Source organism: Macaca nemestrina, chromosome 14 (genome assembly GCF_043159975.1).
Source record: "Macaca nemestrina isolate mMacNem1 chromosome 14, mMacNem.hap1, whole genome shotgun sequence".
NCBI lineage: Eukaryota > Metazoa > Chordata > Mammalia > Primates > Cercopithecidae > Macaca > Macaca nemestrina.
This window is the reverse complement of record NC_092138.1, coordinates 114307684-114325184: the sequence shown is the minus strand read 5'-3', so window position 1 is coordinate 114325184 and position 17501 is coordinate 114307684. Positions and strand designations below refer to the sequence as shown.

The 17501-nt window shown below is 54.8% G+C and overlaps 1 protein-coding gene across 7 annotated transcripts; it reads left to right on the top strand.

Annotated features, from left to right (window-relative positions):
- The first annotated feature begins 961 nt into the window (after nucleotides 1-961).
- Nucleotides 962-14847, top strand: LOC105464077 (globoside alpha-1,3-N-acetylgalactosaminyltransferase 1 (FORS blood group)). 7 transcript variants are annotated; one of them, XM_011711753.3, is made up of 7 exons: nucleotides 962-1117; nucleotides 2325-2514; nucleotides 3449-3514; nucleotides 10260-10310; nucleotides 10389-10424; nucleotides 11008-11142; nucleotides 12407-14847. In XM_011711753.3, the coding sequence occupies exons 2-7, from the start codon at nucleotides 2444-2446 to the stop codon at nucleotides 13080-13082; spliced, it is 1035 nt and encodes a 344-aa protein (XP_011710055.2). In that variant the 5' UTR covers nucleotides 962-1117; nucleotides 2325-2443; the 3' UTR covers nucleotides 13083-14847. The 7 variants fall into 7 exon arrangements, with proteins under 7 accessions (XP_011710055.2, XP_011710058.2, XP_070934642.1 ...); XM_011711756.3 differs by lacking the exon at nucleotides 2325-2514; XM_071078541.1 differs by having other exon boundaries at nucleotides 2325-3514.
- The last annotated feature ends 2654 nt before the right edge of the window (nucleotides 14848-17501 follow it).

Below are 17501 nucleotides of genomic sequence, written 5' to 3'. Positions count from 1 at the left end.
CTTTTAAACAGCATTCACCAGTGCCCAGGGCCGGTGCCAGGCTCCTGCAGACTAAGAAAACAGGCCCTGCCTTACAGAAACCTGTGGTGCTCTAGAGAAACCCCAAGGACACAGGTAATCATCACACCTCTGAAGGGACTGGGAGGCTGTACCCAGGCACCAGGCAGGTCTGGGTTTTCAACTTTCAGCTACACTGTGACCTGGAGCACACCCGTAACCTCTCTGAGCCCCTCTCTGGCTGGGTCCCACCCCCCCACCCCTTTGGTCACTGTCTCCTTTATTTTCCCTTAGGGCTCCTTCATTTTGCCTTCCTGCCCCTCCCCTCCTACACCCTGCCTAGAAGAGGTTTCTGCTACAAAAACCTTCTACCCTATGTGCTGGCCGACCTCTGGTGAGCTGCAAGAGGGTCTCTCCTGGGGTCCCAGAGTCCCTGGGGTGGACAAGAGCAGCCCTTTGTGGAAGGGATAATGCAACCCCGACAGGCCGTGGAAACAAAGTGCGATCAGTGCCATTTCACAGAAGAGGACACGGAGGTTCCCAGTAATTCTGGGAGCCACTCACTTGTGTCCCCTCTCTGGGCAGGGGCGCCTGGCTCAGAGGCCCCGAGCAAAGGAGGACAGATCCTAAACCGGACAACAAGTGGCGTCCAGCTGGTTCTCCCTTTCCGTGACTGCTTCAAAGCTCTTATAAACAAGGTAAGGTTTTCCCCACAAATCGCTTCATTTCTCCACCCGCACCCTACCCTGCCCCCGGACCTGCGCTTCTTGGCCCCCCGAGCTGCGCCTGCTGCATCCTAGGCCGCGTTCTAGGCAGCTAGCGGAAGCCAGGCCCAGGGGTCAGCTCAGGCGCTCGGTCCCCCGGGATCCAGCTCCTGGGCCGCAGGGAAAGGGCTCTCGGACCGCAGGGGCGGGGCCTGCTGTAGGTGGGCGGGGCTGCGGCTCCCTCTTTCCTGCCTGGCTTCTCCAGCCTCGCCTGCGGCCCCGCTGCCTGCCCTGCTCCAGGCTCTGCCTGCGCCGCCGATCACCCGGGTATCGCGGGGGCCCAGGCTAGCTGAGTCCGTTTTCTGCGCCGGGGTGGCGCCCCTCCATCCGTCCTAACGCCGGTCCGGCAGCAAGGAGTAAGTCTGCACCCGGTAGGGAGAGTCGCGCTCCCTCGGCCCCCACCAGTCCCTGCCGCGCAGGGGGCCAAGGAGGAGGGCCCTGAGCCCAGGAGGTGCGCATCTCGGACCCAGAGTCCCGGGTCTCGACCACGGACTGGGGCCGGTGGCGCTCGGGGCTGGGCTCTGCGTTCGCGGGAGGCGGGGGCGAGACGGGGCTTGGAGGCCCAGGTGGGGAAACTGAGGCCCCAGAGGAAGAGAGAGGGAGAGGGCTTGCCGGACACTCCCGAGTGGCAGCGGCCTAATCCCCAGAACCCCGGCCCTCCGCTCACTGTGGCCCAGGCTGCGCCCAGCGTTTCACAGCCTTTCCCGTGCGTCTTCCCCCCGGGCGCCGCGTGCCGGCCCCCATCTACTGAGGCCGGCAGCAGGGGATGACTGACCCAAGGTCACCAAGCCAGCGGGTTGAGGCGCGTTCCCATTGTTCCGTGGAGAACCTGGGCCCTGCCTCCCAGAGAGGTGGACAGCGACCACCTCGCTCCGCTCGGGGAATCCTGGGCGGCCCTCCCGTCTCATCCTGCGCTGGGACTGCGTGTGTCCTAGCTGTGCCTCGGGGCTTGATTTCCAGCGGACGGTGGACTGGCCCATGCGCCCCTCCCGGCGGCCTCGGCTCACCTCCGAGAATGGACCTAGCGAGGGAGACGCGGGAGCCAAGGCAGGGGTCCGCTGCCTCCGCGAAGTCATTCCCAGCCCCTTTCCCAAGGGCTGCTGGAAGTAACAGCTGAGCACCGAGCCACTGCCATCGTGCGCCTCCCAGAGCTGCCAGAGCTGAGCCCGGGATCCAGCGGGACCCAGAGTCCACATGACCCCAGTGGGTGACCAAGGGGAGGGCAGGGCTGCAGGGCTGGGGTCACCGTCTCCTGATAAAGAGCATTCCTGGCCCGTCGAGGTGGCTCACGCCTGTAATCCCAGCACTTTGGGAGGCCGAGGCGGGAGGATCACCTGAGCTCGGGCAGCCTGACCAACATGGAGAAACCTCGTCTCTACTAAAAATACAAAAATTAGCTGGGCGTGGTGGCTTATGCCTGGAATCCAGCTACTCGGGAGGCTGAGACAAGAGAATCGCTTGAACCCAAGAGAAGAGGTTGCAGTGAACTGAGATTGCGCCACTGCACTCCAGCCCTGGTGACAAGAGTGAAACTCTATCTCAAAAAAAAGCGTTCCTTTGCAGGTGTTCCCGGGACCTCAGAGACCAGGCTCAGAGCTTGACATCCCCGCAAGGGGACAGCCTCATCTGCCCAGGTCGGTAAGGTCTCTGCAGGTGCCCAGGCTCTGGTGCAGCCCCCAGCAATGCATCGTAGGAGACTGGCCCTGGGTCTGGGGTTCTGCCTGTTGGTGGGCACAAGCCTCAGTGTCCTGTGGTGAGTCTGCGCCATGGAACTCTTCCTGTCTCTATTCCCACCCAGGACTCCCACTGTCTCTGAAGGTCAACCCCAAAATCTTGGTCTCCTCCTAGGATTCCAGATCCCACCAACCCCTCCTGACTCACCTGTCCACCAATCCCAGCTCCAGCAAGACCCAACTAGTGTCCCTGGCTTCTGAATTCTGTCTTGTACTGGTCTCCTGGCCTTTGACTTGCTTTTTTTATTTTTTTTTATTTTTTTATTTTTTTTTTTTGAGACAGAGTCTTGATCTGTGGCCGAGGCTGGAGTGCAGTGGCATGATCTCGGCTCACCACAAGCTCCACCTCCCAGGTTCACTCCATTCTCCTGCCTCAGCCTCCTGAGTAGCTGGGACTACAGGCACCCGCCACCATGCCCAGCTAACTTTTTTGTACTTTTAGTAGAGACGGGGTTTCACTGTGGTAGTCAGGATGGTCTCGATCTCCTGACCTTGTGATCCACACACCTCGGCCTCCCAAAGTATTGGGATTACAGGCGTGAGCCACCGGGCCCGGCCCTTGACTTGCTCTTTTCTCTGCCTGGACCATCCTTCAACCAATGTTGATGGGGAATCCCTGTTCACACTCCCAAATTCACTCTTTGTTTCTGTCCTTCCATGAAGCTCCTGGGGCTGCCCCTCACCCTGCTGTTTGTGTGGGGGGCCTGGCATCAAGAATATACACTCCCTGGGAATGAATGACTGCATGGGTGAATGAATGACTGCATGCCAGGCCCTGTGACACATGCGGGGAATACCAGTAGGCTTTGTCCTCCGAGGTCAGCCAGACCTACCGAATGACAGGGGACCTGGTCTCCTAATGCACTGTGGGAGACCTTCACTCCCAGTGATGTGCGTGGGGTGTGTTTTCAGCCTCTGGAGCAGAGTGGATCAACAGATTTTTTTTCTTCACAGGGCATACGTTGAGAACTGGCTGCCAGTTTCCTATGTCCCCTATTATCTCCCCTGCCCAGAGATCTTGTAAGTATGGGTGGGGCTAGGAGAACTGGGGGCCCTGTGGGCTGCTCACACTTGGGGAGACAGGAGAGTATTTAAGTTCACTTCATCTGCCGGTTCCTGAGTTCCAAGTTCATGTTTCTGATAAATGCAATAGTATTTTTTTTTTTTTTTTTTTTGAGACGGAGTCTCGCTGTGTCGCCCAGGCTAGAGTGCAGTGGCCGGATCTCAGCTCACTGCAAGCTCTGCCTCCCGGGTTTTTACGCCATTCTCCTGCCTCAGCCTCCCGAGTAGCCGGGACTACAGGCGCCCGCCACCTCGCCCGGCTAGTTTTTTGTATTTTTTAGTAGAGACGGGGTTTCACCGTGTTAGCCAGGATGGTCTCGAACTCCTGACCTCGTGATCCGCCCGTCTCGGCCTCCCAAAGTGCTGGGATTACAGGCTTGAGCCACCGCGCCCGGCCAATGCAATAGTATTTAGGTAATTTAAGGGCTGTGACAAATGTGAAGTGAAATTCCCATTTCGGTCTTCCAGCATCCTTGCAGCTCCCTGCATGGTCTGATCTTCCACATTTTGCATAGCTGTGAGCCTCACTTGCTGTGTCTGGCCACAGAGAACAGGGAGTGCAATGATGCCCATAAATAGCCTGCTGTTGCTCCTGGTGACCAGCCGGGGGCTCAGTGCTTTTAGGACTTGACCCTGTTGCTCAGTTTTGTATTCCATGGATTCAAGGAACAAATGAACATGTGACCAAAGTCCTCCTTACTTAAGGAGTTTTTTGTTTTTTTTTTTTTTTTTTTTTTGAGTCAGAGTCTCACTCTGTCGCCCTGGCTGGAGTGCAGTGGCGCCATCTCAGCTCACCACAACCTCCACCTCCCCAGTTCAAGAGATTCTCCTGTCTCAGCCTCCAGAGTAGCTGGGATTACAGGCACCTGCCACCATACCTGGATAATTTTTGTATTTTTAGTTGAGACTGCGTTTCACCATGTTGGCCAGGCTGGTCTCGAACTCCTGATCTCAAGTGATCCACCTACCTCGGCCTCCCAAAGTGATGGGATTATAGGCGTGAGCCACCGCGCCTGGCCGAGTCTGACTTTTTTTTTTGAGACGGAGTCTCGCTGTGTGGCCCAGGCTGGAGTGCAGTGGCCCGATCTCGGCTCACTGCAAGCTCCACCTCCCAGGTTCACGCCATTCTCCCGCCTCAGCCTCCGAGTAGCTGGGACTACAGGCACCCGCCACCACGCCCGGCTAGTTTTTTGTATTTTTAGTAGAGACGGGTTTCACCGTGTTAGCCAGGATGGTCTCGATCTCCTGACCTCGTGATCCACCCACCTCGGCCTCCCAAAGTGCTGGAATTATAGGCGTGAGCCACCGCGCCTGGCCAAGTCTGACTTTTTAACAGTTAAGACTGAAAGAATGAGTTGGGATAATCTCAGAGGAGCATCTGGTCTTTTGTTTTTCATGACAACTCAAGGAAAGTTAAACATCTGAATCACAGACCACTAATTAACAAGGCATGTTTTATATTGTAAACATAGAATATAGTAAATTAGGAAGCCAGGAAGGAGAAAAGACAAAAGAAAAAGAAAACCCTGTCAGGTTCACCTGTCAAAAATTACACTCCAATTCCAAAGTTCGTTGTTTGCTTTGCTTGTTTGTTCCGCTTTCAAATTTAACAGATTAGATATTTACATGGTTCTAAATGCAAAATGGCTGCTTGCTATTTAGAACAGTTGTGGTCATACTGTTTTTGCAGTTTTTATTCTGTTTTCCCAGACTGAACTTTATTTTTCAATGTGTGTCCCATCCTCTTTTTTTCAAAACGAGATAGGGTCTCACTGTGTTGTCCAGTCTGGTCTCAGACTCCTGGGCTCAAGCAATCCTCCTGCCTCAGCCTCCCAAAGTGCTGAGATTACAGGCATGAGCTACCGCATCAGCCTGATCACCATCATCTTATTCCACCCAGGGCCTGGCACATAATTTTTGAGTCCCTCTCTCTTTCCTACCACCAATTGCTCTCGGCATTTATGTTGCTCCCAGTTTCCCAGGGTTCTAAGTTTGTGATGAGCAGCATAACCCTTTCTCCGTTTCAAAGATCGTTTTGTTCAGACATGTTCCCTTGTGGCCAGAGGATGTGGATAGGTTCTGATCCATCTTATCGGGTTATTTCAGAAGGACCACAGCACATCGGTCACTCATTCATGTGCCCTGCCCGAGCAGTACTCAGCAAAACCACCCTGTAATACACATGGGCTACTGCTGGGAATACCAGGGGTTATGAAAACAAAAATGAACCTGCCTTGCTGATTGGGAGAGGGAAATGCTATCCTCTTTGGTATAAATTTTATTTATGATGATGATGATTATTATTATTATTATATTGAGACAGAGGCTTGCTTTGCCGCCCAGGCGGGAGTGCAGTGGTGTGATCTCAGCTCATTGCAACCTCCGCCTCCCGCGTTCAAGCAATTCTCATGCCTCAGTCATCTGAACAGCTGGGATTACGCGCACCAACTAATTATTGTATTTTTAGTAGAAACGGGGTTTCATCATGTTGGCCAGTCTGGTCTTTGCCCGCCTCAGCCAGGCTTCGCCCCCACCACTGGCCTCCCAAAGTGCTGGGATTAAAGGCATGAACCACCACCCCTGGACTTAATTTTTTTTTATTATTATTATTACTAGTGAGACTCTCATTTCCCTATGTCTTCCCATTAATTGAATTTTTTCTTGTGTGAAGTGCTTCCTCCCCACCTTCTCTGTTTGGTCCGTTTGTGGGTTCTCTATCATCACCCTTGGCTGAGTATACCTACAACTTTTTTTTTCTTCTTTACAGTTTGTCTATCTTTTGTGTGTGTTTGTGTGGTGGGTGAAGATAAGGTCTGGCTCTGTCATTCAGGCTGGAGTGCAGTGGCATTATCACAGCTCACTACAGCCTTGACCTCCTGGGCTCAAGTGATCCTCATACCTTAGCCTCCCGAGTAGCTGGGACCACAGGTACGCACCACCACACCTCCTAGCTCATTTTTTATTTGTTTGTAGAGACAAGGTCTCACTATGTTGCCCAGGCTGGTCTGGAACTCCTGGCCTCAAAGGATCCTCCCAACTCACCCTTGCTGGGATTGCAGGTGTAAGCCACCACACCGGCCTGCTTTTGTATTCTTGTGTGTAACTCTTCACTGCAGCTGGAGTGTGTCTGGGCTTGTGGAGAGAAAAGAGGAGCCAGGGAGGTAATGGGCTGTTTGGTGCCCCTTCTAACTCCTGACCCCTTCTTGAAATCCCAGGACTTTCTGAGCAGGGCCCTGAAATATGCTTGCTTGTAGGAAACTAGGGCAGAGGGTCAGTTTGACGAATTGACTTGAAAAAATTGTTGATTCAAGAGTAGCAACGTGGCTGGGTGTGGTGGCTTACGCCTATAATCCCAGCACTTCAGGAGGCCAAGGCTGGTGGATCACTTGAGCTCAGGAGTTGAGACCAGTCTGGCCAACATGATGAAACCTCGTCTCTAATAAAAATACAAAAATTGGCGGGTGTGGTGGCACACACCTGTAGTCCCAGCTACTTGGGAGGCTGAGGCAGGAGAATCACTTGAACCCGGGAGGCTGAGGTTACAGTGAGCCAAGATCACACCACTGCACTCCAGCTGGGAAGACAAGATTACTGAGACTCCATCTAAAAAAAGAAAAAAAAAAGTAGCTACTATTCACAAAAGGACAAAAATTTAATTATTCCACTTATAGGAAGTACCTTCCATACTCAAGTTCATAGAGGCAGATGTAGAATTACGGTTCTCAGGGGCTGGGGGAGGGGCAATGGCAACCTCTTGTTTAATGAGGGTCCAAGCTTCCTTTTGCGATGATGAAAAAGTCTGGACGCAAATGTTGGATCGTTGCATGACAATGTGAATGTACCTAATACCACTGAACTGTACACTTAAAAGTTGGCTAAGGTAGTAAATCTTGTGTTTTGTACACTTTACCACAAATAAAAGAGCATAGCCTAGAAGTGGAAGAGTCAAGGAGGCTTCAGTCATCCCATCATACGTGACATATTGAAACTTACAGGGGACCAGGCAAGGCGGCTCATGCCTGTAATCCTAGCACTGTGGGAGGCCGAGACAGGCAGATCGCTTGAGCTCAGGAGTTCAAGACCAGCCTGGGCAACATGGTGAAACACCGTCTCTACCAAAAACATTAATACAAAAACAGCTGGGTGTGGTGGTGGGTACCTGTGGTCCCAGTTCCTCAGGGGACTGGTGTGGGAGGATCGCTTGGGCTTAGGCGGTCATGGCTGCAGTTAGCTGAGTTTGTGCCACTGCACTCTAGCCTGGGCAACACAGAGAGACCCCATCTCAAAAAAGAAAAGAAAGAAAGAAAAGAAACTTACAAGGACCTGGCAGACTACTGTGTCATCAGTGGGTGGGATCCTTACAAGCTTCTGCCTGGGGACAATTGGCCTCGGGCCTTTTCTTGCTGCTGCTGGCTGGGTGGCTTTTCCCTTTTCTTTTTTTTTTTTTTTTTTTTTTTTTTTTTTTTGAGACGATTCTCCCTCTGTCGCCAGGCTGGAGTGCAGTGGCGGGATCTCGGCTCACTGCACCCTCCGCCTCCCGCATTCAAGCGATTCTCCTGCCTCAGCCTCCTGAGTAGCTGGGACCACAGGCACGCATCACCACGTCCAGCTAATTTTTGTATTTTTAATAGAGACGGGGTTTCACCATGTTGGCCAGGATGGTCTTGATCTCTTGACCTTGTGATCCGTCCACCTCGGCCTCCCAAAGTGCTGGGATTACAGACGTAAGCCACTACGCCCGGCCAGTCTTTCCCTTCTCTGTGCCTCGCTTCCACCTGCTGGAAACACTCTAAGTGGATGGTTTTATTGTCCCCATTTTGTGGATGAGGAAACTAAAGTTCATAGGGTCAAATGTCTGGCTCCAGGTCCCTGGGCCAGTTGGTGGCAGAGCCAGAGGTGATCCCAGGGTTCTGACCCTGCAGCCCTGGCACCTCCTTCATGGACCCCCTTCTTTCTTCTCCACCCAGTTTGACTTTGAAAGTGACCATGCAGACTGCCTGCCAAGACTTGCCCAGGATCCCTCAGCTTACTGAGGACTTGCTCCATGCTGGACATGGGCCAAGAGCCCCTCCGCTAGCCCACCACTGCTAGGGCTAAGGATGGTTTTGCCCATTTTGCAGATGCAGAGAAATGGCAGTCAGGGATCCACTAGAGAAACAGAACCAGTAAGAGGTAGGCAGGTAGACAGACAGGCCAACGTACCTGGGAAAATTGACTTATGTGATGGTGAGGCTGGCTAGGTAGCTGAAACTCAGACAGGAGTGGACACTGCAGCCCACAGGTGAAAGGTCTTTTTTTTTTTTTTTTTTTTTTGAGACAGGGTCCCACTTTGTGGGTGGCCAAGGCTGGAGTGCAGTGCAGTAGTGTGATTACAGCTCACTACAGCCTCCACCTCCTGGGCTCAAACCATCCTCCTGCTTCAGCCTCCCAAGTAGCCAGGACCACAGGTGTACACCACCACACCCAGCTAATTTTTGTTGTTTTTGTAGAGACGAGGACTTGCCATGTTTCCCAAGCCGGTCTTGAACTCCTGGATGCAAGTGCTTTGCCCACCTCGGCCTCCCAAAGTGCTGGGATTACAGGTGTGAGTTACCTGGGCTGGCCACCAGTTCTGTTCTTAAGGTCTTTCAACCAATTGGATCAGTCCCACCCAGGTTGTCTAGGATACTCTCTTTTACATAAAATCAACTGATATAGAATGTTCATCACATCTACAGAATACTTTCACAGACCAGCCTGGGCAACATAGCAAGACCCCATCTCTACAAAATTTTAAAAAATCAGCTGGGGGTGGTAATGAGTGCCTGGCAGGTGCAGCTACTCAGGAGGCTAAGGTAGGAGGATTGCTTGAACCCAGGAGGTCGAGGCTGCAATGAGCTATGATTGTGCCACTGCACTCCAACCTGGCCAACAGAGCAAGACCCTGTCTCCTAAAAAAAAAAAAAATGTTTCATAGCAACACTTTGACTTGTGTTTGAGAAACTGGATACTACAGCCTAACCAAGTTAACACATACAACTGACCATTACAGTGAGCTCAGGTTAATTAGCTCACCGGAGATCCCAGTCACCAGGCCTTTGCAGCTTTTCTTGCTTTTTTTTCTTTTTTGAGACAGAATCTCGCTCTGTCACCCAGGCTGGAGTGCAGTGGTGCAATATTGGCTCACTGCAACCTCTGCCTTCCGGGTTCAAGCAATTCTCCTGCCTCAGCCTCCCGAGTAGCTGGCATTACAGGCACCCGCCACCATGCCCGGCTAATTTTTTGTATTTTCAGTAGAGACGGGGTTTCACCATCTTGGCCAGGCTGGTCTTGATCTCCTGGCCTGGTGATCCACCTGCCTCGGCCTCCCAAAGTGCTAGGATTACAGGCGTGAGCCACCATGCCCGGCCCTTTGCAGCTTTTCAAACCTTCTCTCAGACAACGAGAGTGACATGGTTGGAAAAGCAACAGCCTTGGGATTAAGCAGCACTGGGTTCGAGTCACTGCCCTGTCACTCATTCTCTCAACAACCCTGGACAGATCACTTCTGCAAGGGTCCCCAGCTCCTCTGTAGAGTCGGGTGGGGCTGTGGGGGAAGGTCAGAGGGAGCCTGCATGGACCCCGGGTGCCCGCCCGCAGGGACCTCTGACTCCTTCTTCTTCCTGTGCTGAGTATCTCTGTCCCCAGTCCCATGATGATGGCTTTTTCTTGCCTCTGCCACCAGCAACATGAAGCTGCACTGCAAGAGGGAGAAGCCACTCCAGCCCGTGGCATGGTAAGGAGACTGGCATTTCCCCTTTTGTGGCCTTGAGGGTGGTGGCTCCCCTCCACCACTGGTCCTTCTTGGTTGCAGGTCACAGTACCCCCAGCCCAAGCTGCTGGAGCACAGGTAGGTGTCATGGAGAGGCCTGAAGGGGATGGGGGGAGGGGCCGAAAGAGCTCTGATTTATAAGTTGGGGTAGTGGAGGTGCCAATATCAGGGTGGCCTTGGGGCCCAGAGAGTTAGGGACTGTGGAAAGACACAGGGCTGGGAGTCAGGCACCTGGGCTGTGTGACCTTGGGCAGGGTACCCAACTGCTCTGAGCTTTTTCTGTGCAGGTGGATAATAGTACCTAGCTCCCTGGAGGTTGGAGGAGCAGATGAGAGGTACTGTAACGTCTGCGGTGTCTGCACTCAGTAGGTGCTCGGGCCATCGTTCTTAACAATGTTGTCTTGCCCTTTTTAATGACCCTCACTTATTAGGGGCTCGGCACACATGGACAATGCCAGGCTCCTCCTTGGTGTGCGTTAACTCCTGCTCTTCCCAACGCTGCTGGGAGGTGACTGTCATTATTCCCACCTTCCATGTGAGGAAAGGGAGGCCCAGAGATGGGGACGAAGCTGCCCCGGTCACACTGTGAGAGCCAGGGCCGGGAGGAGACTTAGGCTTTCACAGGGGAGGGTCTCAGTGCCCACGGCCCCCCTGCTGCCAGGCCCACACAGCTGCTGACACTCACACCCTGGTTAGCGCCCATCGTCTCCGAGGGAACCTTCAACCCAGAGCTTCTGCAGCACATCTACCAGCCACTGAACCTGACCATTGGGGTCACGGCGTTTGCCGTGGGGAAGTGAGTAGTGGGCTGGGGAAGGGGAGGGAGGTCTCCCTGAGCCACAGGAGTTTATAGTCAGGAAGAGACCAGACGTGCACACAGGACCCTGCTGGGCACCCGGGGGGATCGGAACCAGGTGCCGAGCAGACAGAAAGTGCAGAGTAGGGTGTGATAGTGGGATGGGGGCTTCCTGGGGTAGGGAGTCTGGCTCTAGCATAGATGGGAGGCAGAGTCCAGATGAGGGGACAGCAGGAACCTTTGTCAGGAGGCCCCACTGCCCCTCCCTGTTTCATCTGGACCCCTCCTCTGCCCTCGTCTCTCCCTGACCCCACCAGCCTTCCTTAGGAGCTGCCGCTTGGCAGCCTCCCTTTGGGCCCCTGGGACTCCTTCCTGGAACTTCCTGGGGCCCCAAGCCCTAAAGCATGGCCAGATGATGAATGGCCCACCTAGGGTCAGGTGACCCCCTTGTCCAGTGAGTTTTGGCCTGGGGGCAGGGCTGTGTCAACCACACCCCACTCCATGCCCCCAGCATCTAGCTCAACTGCTTTCCCTTAATTCATCCACTTATCTGCTTCTTGGCTACTTTCTTCTCCGTGGTACTCAATGTTCCTGCCTGTGTAATGGGCACACTTTAAGGCAGCTTATGAAGATCAAAGATCATAAGAATTCTTAGAACGTTGCTGGGCACTTAGAAATTGCTCAATAAAACTTCACCTGGTCTAGAAGCGTAAGAATCTCTACCAGGAGGCTGGGCACAGTGGCTCATGCCTGTAATCCCAGCACTTTGGGAGGCCGAGGCGGGCAGATCACGAGGTCAGGAGATCGAGACCATCCTGGCTAACATGGTGAAAACCCATCTCTACTAAAAATACAAAACAAAACAAAAAAAAATTAGCCAGGCGTGGTGGCAGGTGCCTATAGTCCCAGCTACCTGGGAGGCTGAGGCAGGAGAATGGCATGAACCTGGGATGCAGAGCTTGCAGTAAGCCAAGATCGTGCCACTGCATTCCAGCCGGGGCGACAGAGCGAGACTCCGTCTCCAAAAAAAAAAAAAAAAAAAAGTAAAAGAAAAAGAATCTCTACCAGGAACATGCTTACAACAGCCGTAAGAGGCTGGTACTAGCATTTTGGGAATTGGACAAATGAGGACCCAGAGGGTCGGAGCAGAGTGACATCTTGAGATGGGGAGCTGGTAAGTGGACCCCAGCCTGGCTGGCCCCAGCACACAGTGGGGACCCAGGCAGGCTGCTGGGGTAGCGATGGGTGACCCGGTGATCACTAGGTACACTCACTTCATCCAGTCCTTCCTGGAGTCAGCCGAGGAATTCTTCATGCGTGGGTATCGGGTGCACTACTATATCTTCACTGACAATCCTGCAGCCGTTCCCGGGGTCCCACTGGGTCCCCACCGGCTCCTCAGCACCATCCCCATCCAGGGTCACTCCAGCTGGGAAGAGACATCCATGCGCCGGATGGAGACCATCAGCCAGCACATTGCTAAGAGGGCTCACCGGGAGGTGGACTACCTCTTCTGCCTGGATGTGGACATGGTGTTTCAGAACCCGTGGGGCCCTGAGACCTTGGGAGACCTGGTGGCTACCGTTCACCCAAGCTACTACACCATACCCCGCCAGCAGTTTCCCTACGAGCGCAGGCGTGTTTCCACTGCCTTTGTGGCAGACAGCGAAGGGGAATTCTATTATGGTGGGAAAGTCTTCGGGGGGCAGGTGGCCAGGGTATATGAGTTTACCAGGGGCTGCCACATGGCCATCCTGGCAGACAAGGCCAATGGCATCATGGCAGCCTGGCGCGAGGAAAGCCACCTGAATCGTCGCTTCATCTCAAACAAGCCGTCCAAGGTGCTGTCCCCCGAGTACCTCTGGGATGACAGGAAGCCCCAGCCGCCCAGCCTGAAGCTGATCCGCTTTTCTACACTGGACAAGGATATCAGCTCCTGAGGAGCTGACCACGGAGCTGGGGCTGCCATGGATGGGGATCCAAAGCCCTGCAGCCACCAGCACTTCACTAGTGTGCAGACCAGCCCTGTCCCACCTCCCTCTGTCAGTCAGGCGAATTCAGCTGGAAAAGGGATGTGGAAAGGCCACTGTGAACTGCAGAGGGCTGTGCACACAGTAGCACACAAGATCTCACAGTAATGTGGCACAGGAACGGTGAGACGGGGGAGGGGAGGCGCAGTTACAAAGGCAGGGCCCGGCAGGCTTGCTGCGTTCTGCAGCCGTGCCTTTGTGGGGCAGGCTCCGAAGCCTCAGCCTGATTCAGAGTGCCTGAACCCTGCAGCGCCAGCCTCCCATTTATTGCATATTGCCCTTAACATAGCATTTCTAATACCCTAGTGTGAGGGCACCCTAGACCCCTTTTCTCTGGTCACAGGGGTCCTGGATCCCTTGATGTCTCCCAATCACATGTAGCCAATTCCTCACTCAGGCCCCCAGAGCGAGCCTTTGAAATGGAGCAGGTCTAGGCTCTCTCTGGTTTCCTGCGCCCCAAAGTGAACCGCACTCTCAGGGGACTAGCCACCTCCTTCTTAAGAGGGTTTGGGGCAGTTTATAATAAAGGTGGTGTGTGCTCCACCCTAGCTAGGGTGATTTTTTGTTTGTTTGGCTTTTGCTTTTGTTTTTGTTTTTGTTTTTTTTTTGAGACCGAGTTTCGCTCTTGTCACCCAGGCTGGAGTTCAGTGGCGTGATCTTGGTTCACTGCAACCTCCACCTCCCAGGTTCAAGCGATTCTCCTGCCTCAGCCTCCCAAGTAGCTGGGATTACAGGCGCCTGCCACACCCAGCTAATTTTTTAATTTTTAGTAGAAACGGGGTTTCACCATGTTGGCCAGGTTGGCCTCAAACTCCTGACCTCAAGTGATCCACCTGCTGTGACCTCCCAAAGTGCTAGGATTACAGGTGTGAGCCACCGTGCCCGGCCACTAAGGTGGTTTTTACCTGCACATCCAGCCTGCCTGTGTCCCTAGTGTCTGTTCCATCAGGCAGTGGGGACACGGGCAGACTGGATTTCAAACACAATCAAATGGGGGTGGGGGGTAGGGGATATAGTTACTCCAGAAAATCTGAGCTACAGCTAGAGGGTGCAACAGACAGTATTTCATTCCAGTTCTCCAGGGAGACTGGGTGAAGCGGAGCATGCTGGCAGATTACCACGCTCCTGACTGTGTAGAGGGATATGGAGCCCAGCAGCTGGACAACCCTGGGAGTTCCTGTATCCAGGGTCACTGCAGCCCTGTGAGGCCACCAGTGGGCATGGGACTCTGTGCCAATGGTGCAGGCCAGGATTAGAGGGCTTAGGAAGATGACCTCTCTAGTCTGGACCCAGAAGGACTTCAGAGGCCTACAGCGGTTCTGTCTGCCAGGCCATGCAGAGATGGGCTGGGGTATGGGTTCAGGGCTTGGTGGCCTGGTGCTTACTGCCCTGGAGATAGCAGCATCTTTTTCATGGAAGAAGACAGAGAGGAGGGTGGGGTAGACTCTGGTCATACCAAAATGGGCAGGCACCCACCCACTTGGTCACCCGTAGAAAAGTTGGGGCCAGCCCTGAGTTCATTCTTCCTGCACCTGTGATTTGGCTGGCGAGCAGGGACCGATCCCAAGTGTGGACAGATGGAGTGACTAGTTGGAGGAGACAGACTGGGCTGGAGAGGCCTGGAGTTTAGAAGGGGCTCTGGGTGCCTCCTGGGCAGAGGGGCAGGAATGGAACTGTGTCCCTCATAGGGAGCGCCTGCCTGCTCCAGGGGAGGGGGGGCTGTGCTGAAGGAGTAGGCCCTGCCTCTGGGCAGGCACCCACCCACTTGGTCACCCGTAGAAAAGTTGGGGCCAGCCCTGAGTTCATTCTTCCTGCACCTGTGATTTGGCTGGCGAGCAGGGACCGATCCCAAGTGTGGACAGATGGAGTGACTAGTTGGAGGAGACAGACTGGGCTGGAGAGGCCTGGAGTTTAGAAGGGGCTCTGGGTGCCTCCTGGGCAGAGGGGCAGGAATGGAACTGTGTCCCTCATAGGGAGCGCCTGCCTGCTCCAGGGGAGGGGGGGCTGTGCTGAAGGAGTAGGCCCTGCCTCTGGGCAGCTTCTGTTGAAAGCACATAGAGGGCCTTGGAAGCACTGGACTCAGCTGGGTGGATGACTGGGAGATGGGGGACCCGAGGTGACAGCAGACTCTGAGGCTTGGGCAGCTCCGCCTAGCAGGGGAGAAACCCCCCACACCCCCCTCAGCCCACTTACACCCAGCTTTACCCCTGGCACACCCTCCCGGATGGGAGTCCCTGAGCCATTTTCAGTAGAGGAAACTGAGACTCTAAGAGGTCCCCACGAGCTTGCCTGTGATGTGGCCCAGCTGCAGGTTTGAACCCAGGTCACCTGGGTTCAAGACTGTGCACTGCATGGGGTGGGAGGAGTGCAGCTCTGAAGGTGAGTGCATTGTGGAGGATGATACAGGGAGGGGCAGTGCTGACAGGGGGCTCTGAGAGAGGCAGGAGCTTGATGGGGTCCCTGGGTCACGATGGCCCCAGGAGACTAGAGTTGGGGTATAGGGACCAGGTCACACAGGGTTCTGAATGCCAGGCAAGGAGGCGGGGGTCACTGCCGGTCTGTCCCAGCAGGGGGATCTATATAAATGGGGCCCAAGTGCTGGACTCAGGGGAAACCTGGCCAGTGAGGCCCCAACACAGGATGAGGCCTCTGATGACCAGCTCGGGGATGAGCAACGGGGAAGAGCCATGAAGTGTGGGGGTCCCCACGCACAGCAGGGCCTGGCCAGTCAGAGCGGAGTGGCCTGCAATGCTGGTGCCTTGGCTCTGATGTAAAGTTGAATGAGGCCGGGCATGGTGGCTCACGCCTGTAATTCCAGCACTTTAGGAGGCCAAGGCAGGAGGATCGCTGGAACCCAAGAGTTTCAAACCAGCCTGGGCAACATAGTGAGACTTCGTCTCTACATAGTTGTTTTAAAAATAAAAAGGGCTGGGCACAGTGGCTCACGCCTGTAATCCCAGCACTTCGGGAGGCCGAGGTGGGCAGATTACAAGGTCAGAAGTTCCAGACCAGCCTGGCCAACACAGTGAAACCCCATCTCTACTAAAAATACAAAAATTAGCCAGGTGTGGTGGAACATGCCTGTAGTCCCAGCTACTCGGGAGGCTGAGATGGGAGAATCACTTGAACCTGGGAGGCAGAGGTTGCAATGAGCCGAGACTGTGCCATTGCACTCCAGCCTGGGTGACAGAGTGAGACTCTGTCTCAAAAAAATAAATAAATCAAAAGGGATGGCCAGGCATAGTGGCTCACGCCTGTAATCCCAACACTTTGGGAGGCCGAGGTGGGTAGATCACCTGAGGTCAGGGGTTCGAGAACAGCCTGGCCAACATGGTGAAACCCTGTCTCTACTACAATACAAAATCAGCCGGGCGTGGTGGCAGGTGCCTGTAATCCCAGCTACTCAGGAGGCTGAGGCAGGAGAATTGCTTGAACCCAGGAGGCGGAGGTTGCAGTGAGCCGAGATCGCACCATTGCATTCCAGCCTGGGGGACAAGAGTGAGACTTCGTCTCAAAAAACAAACAAATGAGACTACATCTCAAAACACAAATAAATAAATAAATAAATAAATAAATAAATAAATAATAAAAAGGGACGAAATCAGTGAGCCCTAATAACACTGACTACCCCCAACACTAGCTCAACCCCTGTGTGAGGCCTCCTTCCCCCAGGCTCCCTCGAGCCCCATCTTACACCAGCTGAAGCTGCAGCTGGACCTCGTGGTCCCGGGTGCTGTCAGGGAAGACAAGGATGGAGGTGGGGAAGGGAAGACCTGACTTTCTCCCTGCCCAGGCTGAGTCCGCTGTCACCTTGGGTCCCCCAGCTCCCAGCCGTCTGCCGAGCCGAGTCCAGCAGGTGGCATCGGGATGCTGGGCGAGAGGGTGAGCGTGTATATTTGGTGACGCCGGCGCGCCGAGTCAGCGGCCCCCGCCTGACTGGGGCGAGGTTGGCCCTAGGTCCTGGCGGGGTGGGGAGTACTGAGCAGGCGGCTGGGGCAGAGGGACACGTGAGATCGGCCGCACACAGCGCTTGGCGCGTGGCGCGTGGCGCGTGGCGCGTGCGCGCGGCGAGGCGGAGTGACGTGCACGCGCTGTCTGCGGTCCCGCGCAGGCCCCGTGTGCGCGCCCGGCCTTGGATTCCAGGCCCGGCTGCCCCGCGCTGGGAACACCCGCGTCGGCCAGCTGGAGGGAGGCCTGAGCGCGCCCCCGAGCGCGCCCCCGAGCTCGCGCGTCGGGGCGCGCCCCTCGCACCTGCAGGCGGCCTGGGGCGGGGCCGCAGCTGTCCCCGCCCACCCAGGCCCGAGCCCCGGGAGCCGGGGCGGAACCGAG

Excerpts from the sequence above, each read along its gene's own strand:
- LOC105464077 (XM_071078541.1), top strand. The coding sequence starts at position 3,279 with ATGCGGGGAATACCAGTAGGCTTTGTCCTCCGAGGTCAGCCAGACCTA. Across the intron at positions 10,425-11,007 it reads CCCAAGCTGCTGGAGCACAG|GCCCACACAGCTGCTGACAC; the intron begins GTAGGTGTCATG and ends CCCTGCTGCCAG. Across the intron at positions 11,143-12,406 it reads ACGGCGTTTGCCGTGGGGAA|GTACACTCACTTCATCCAGT; the intron begins GTGAGTAGTGGG and ends GGTGATCACTAG.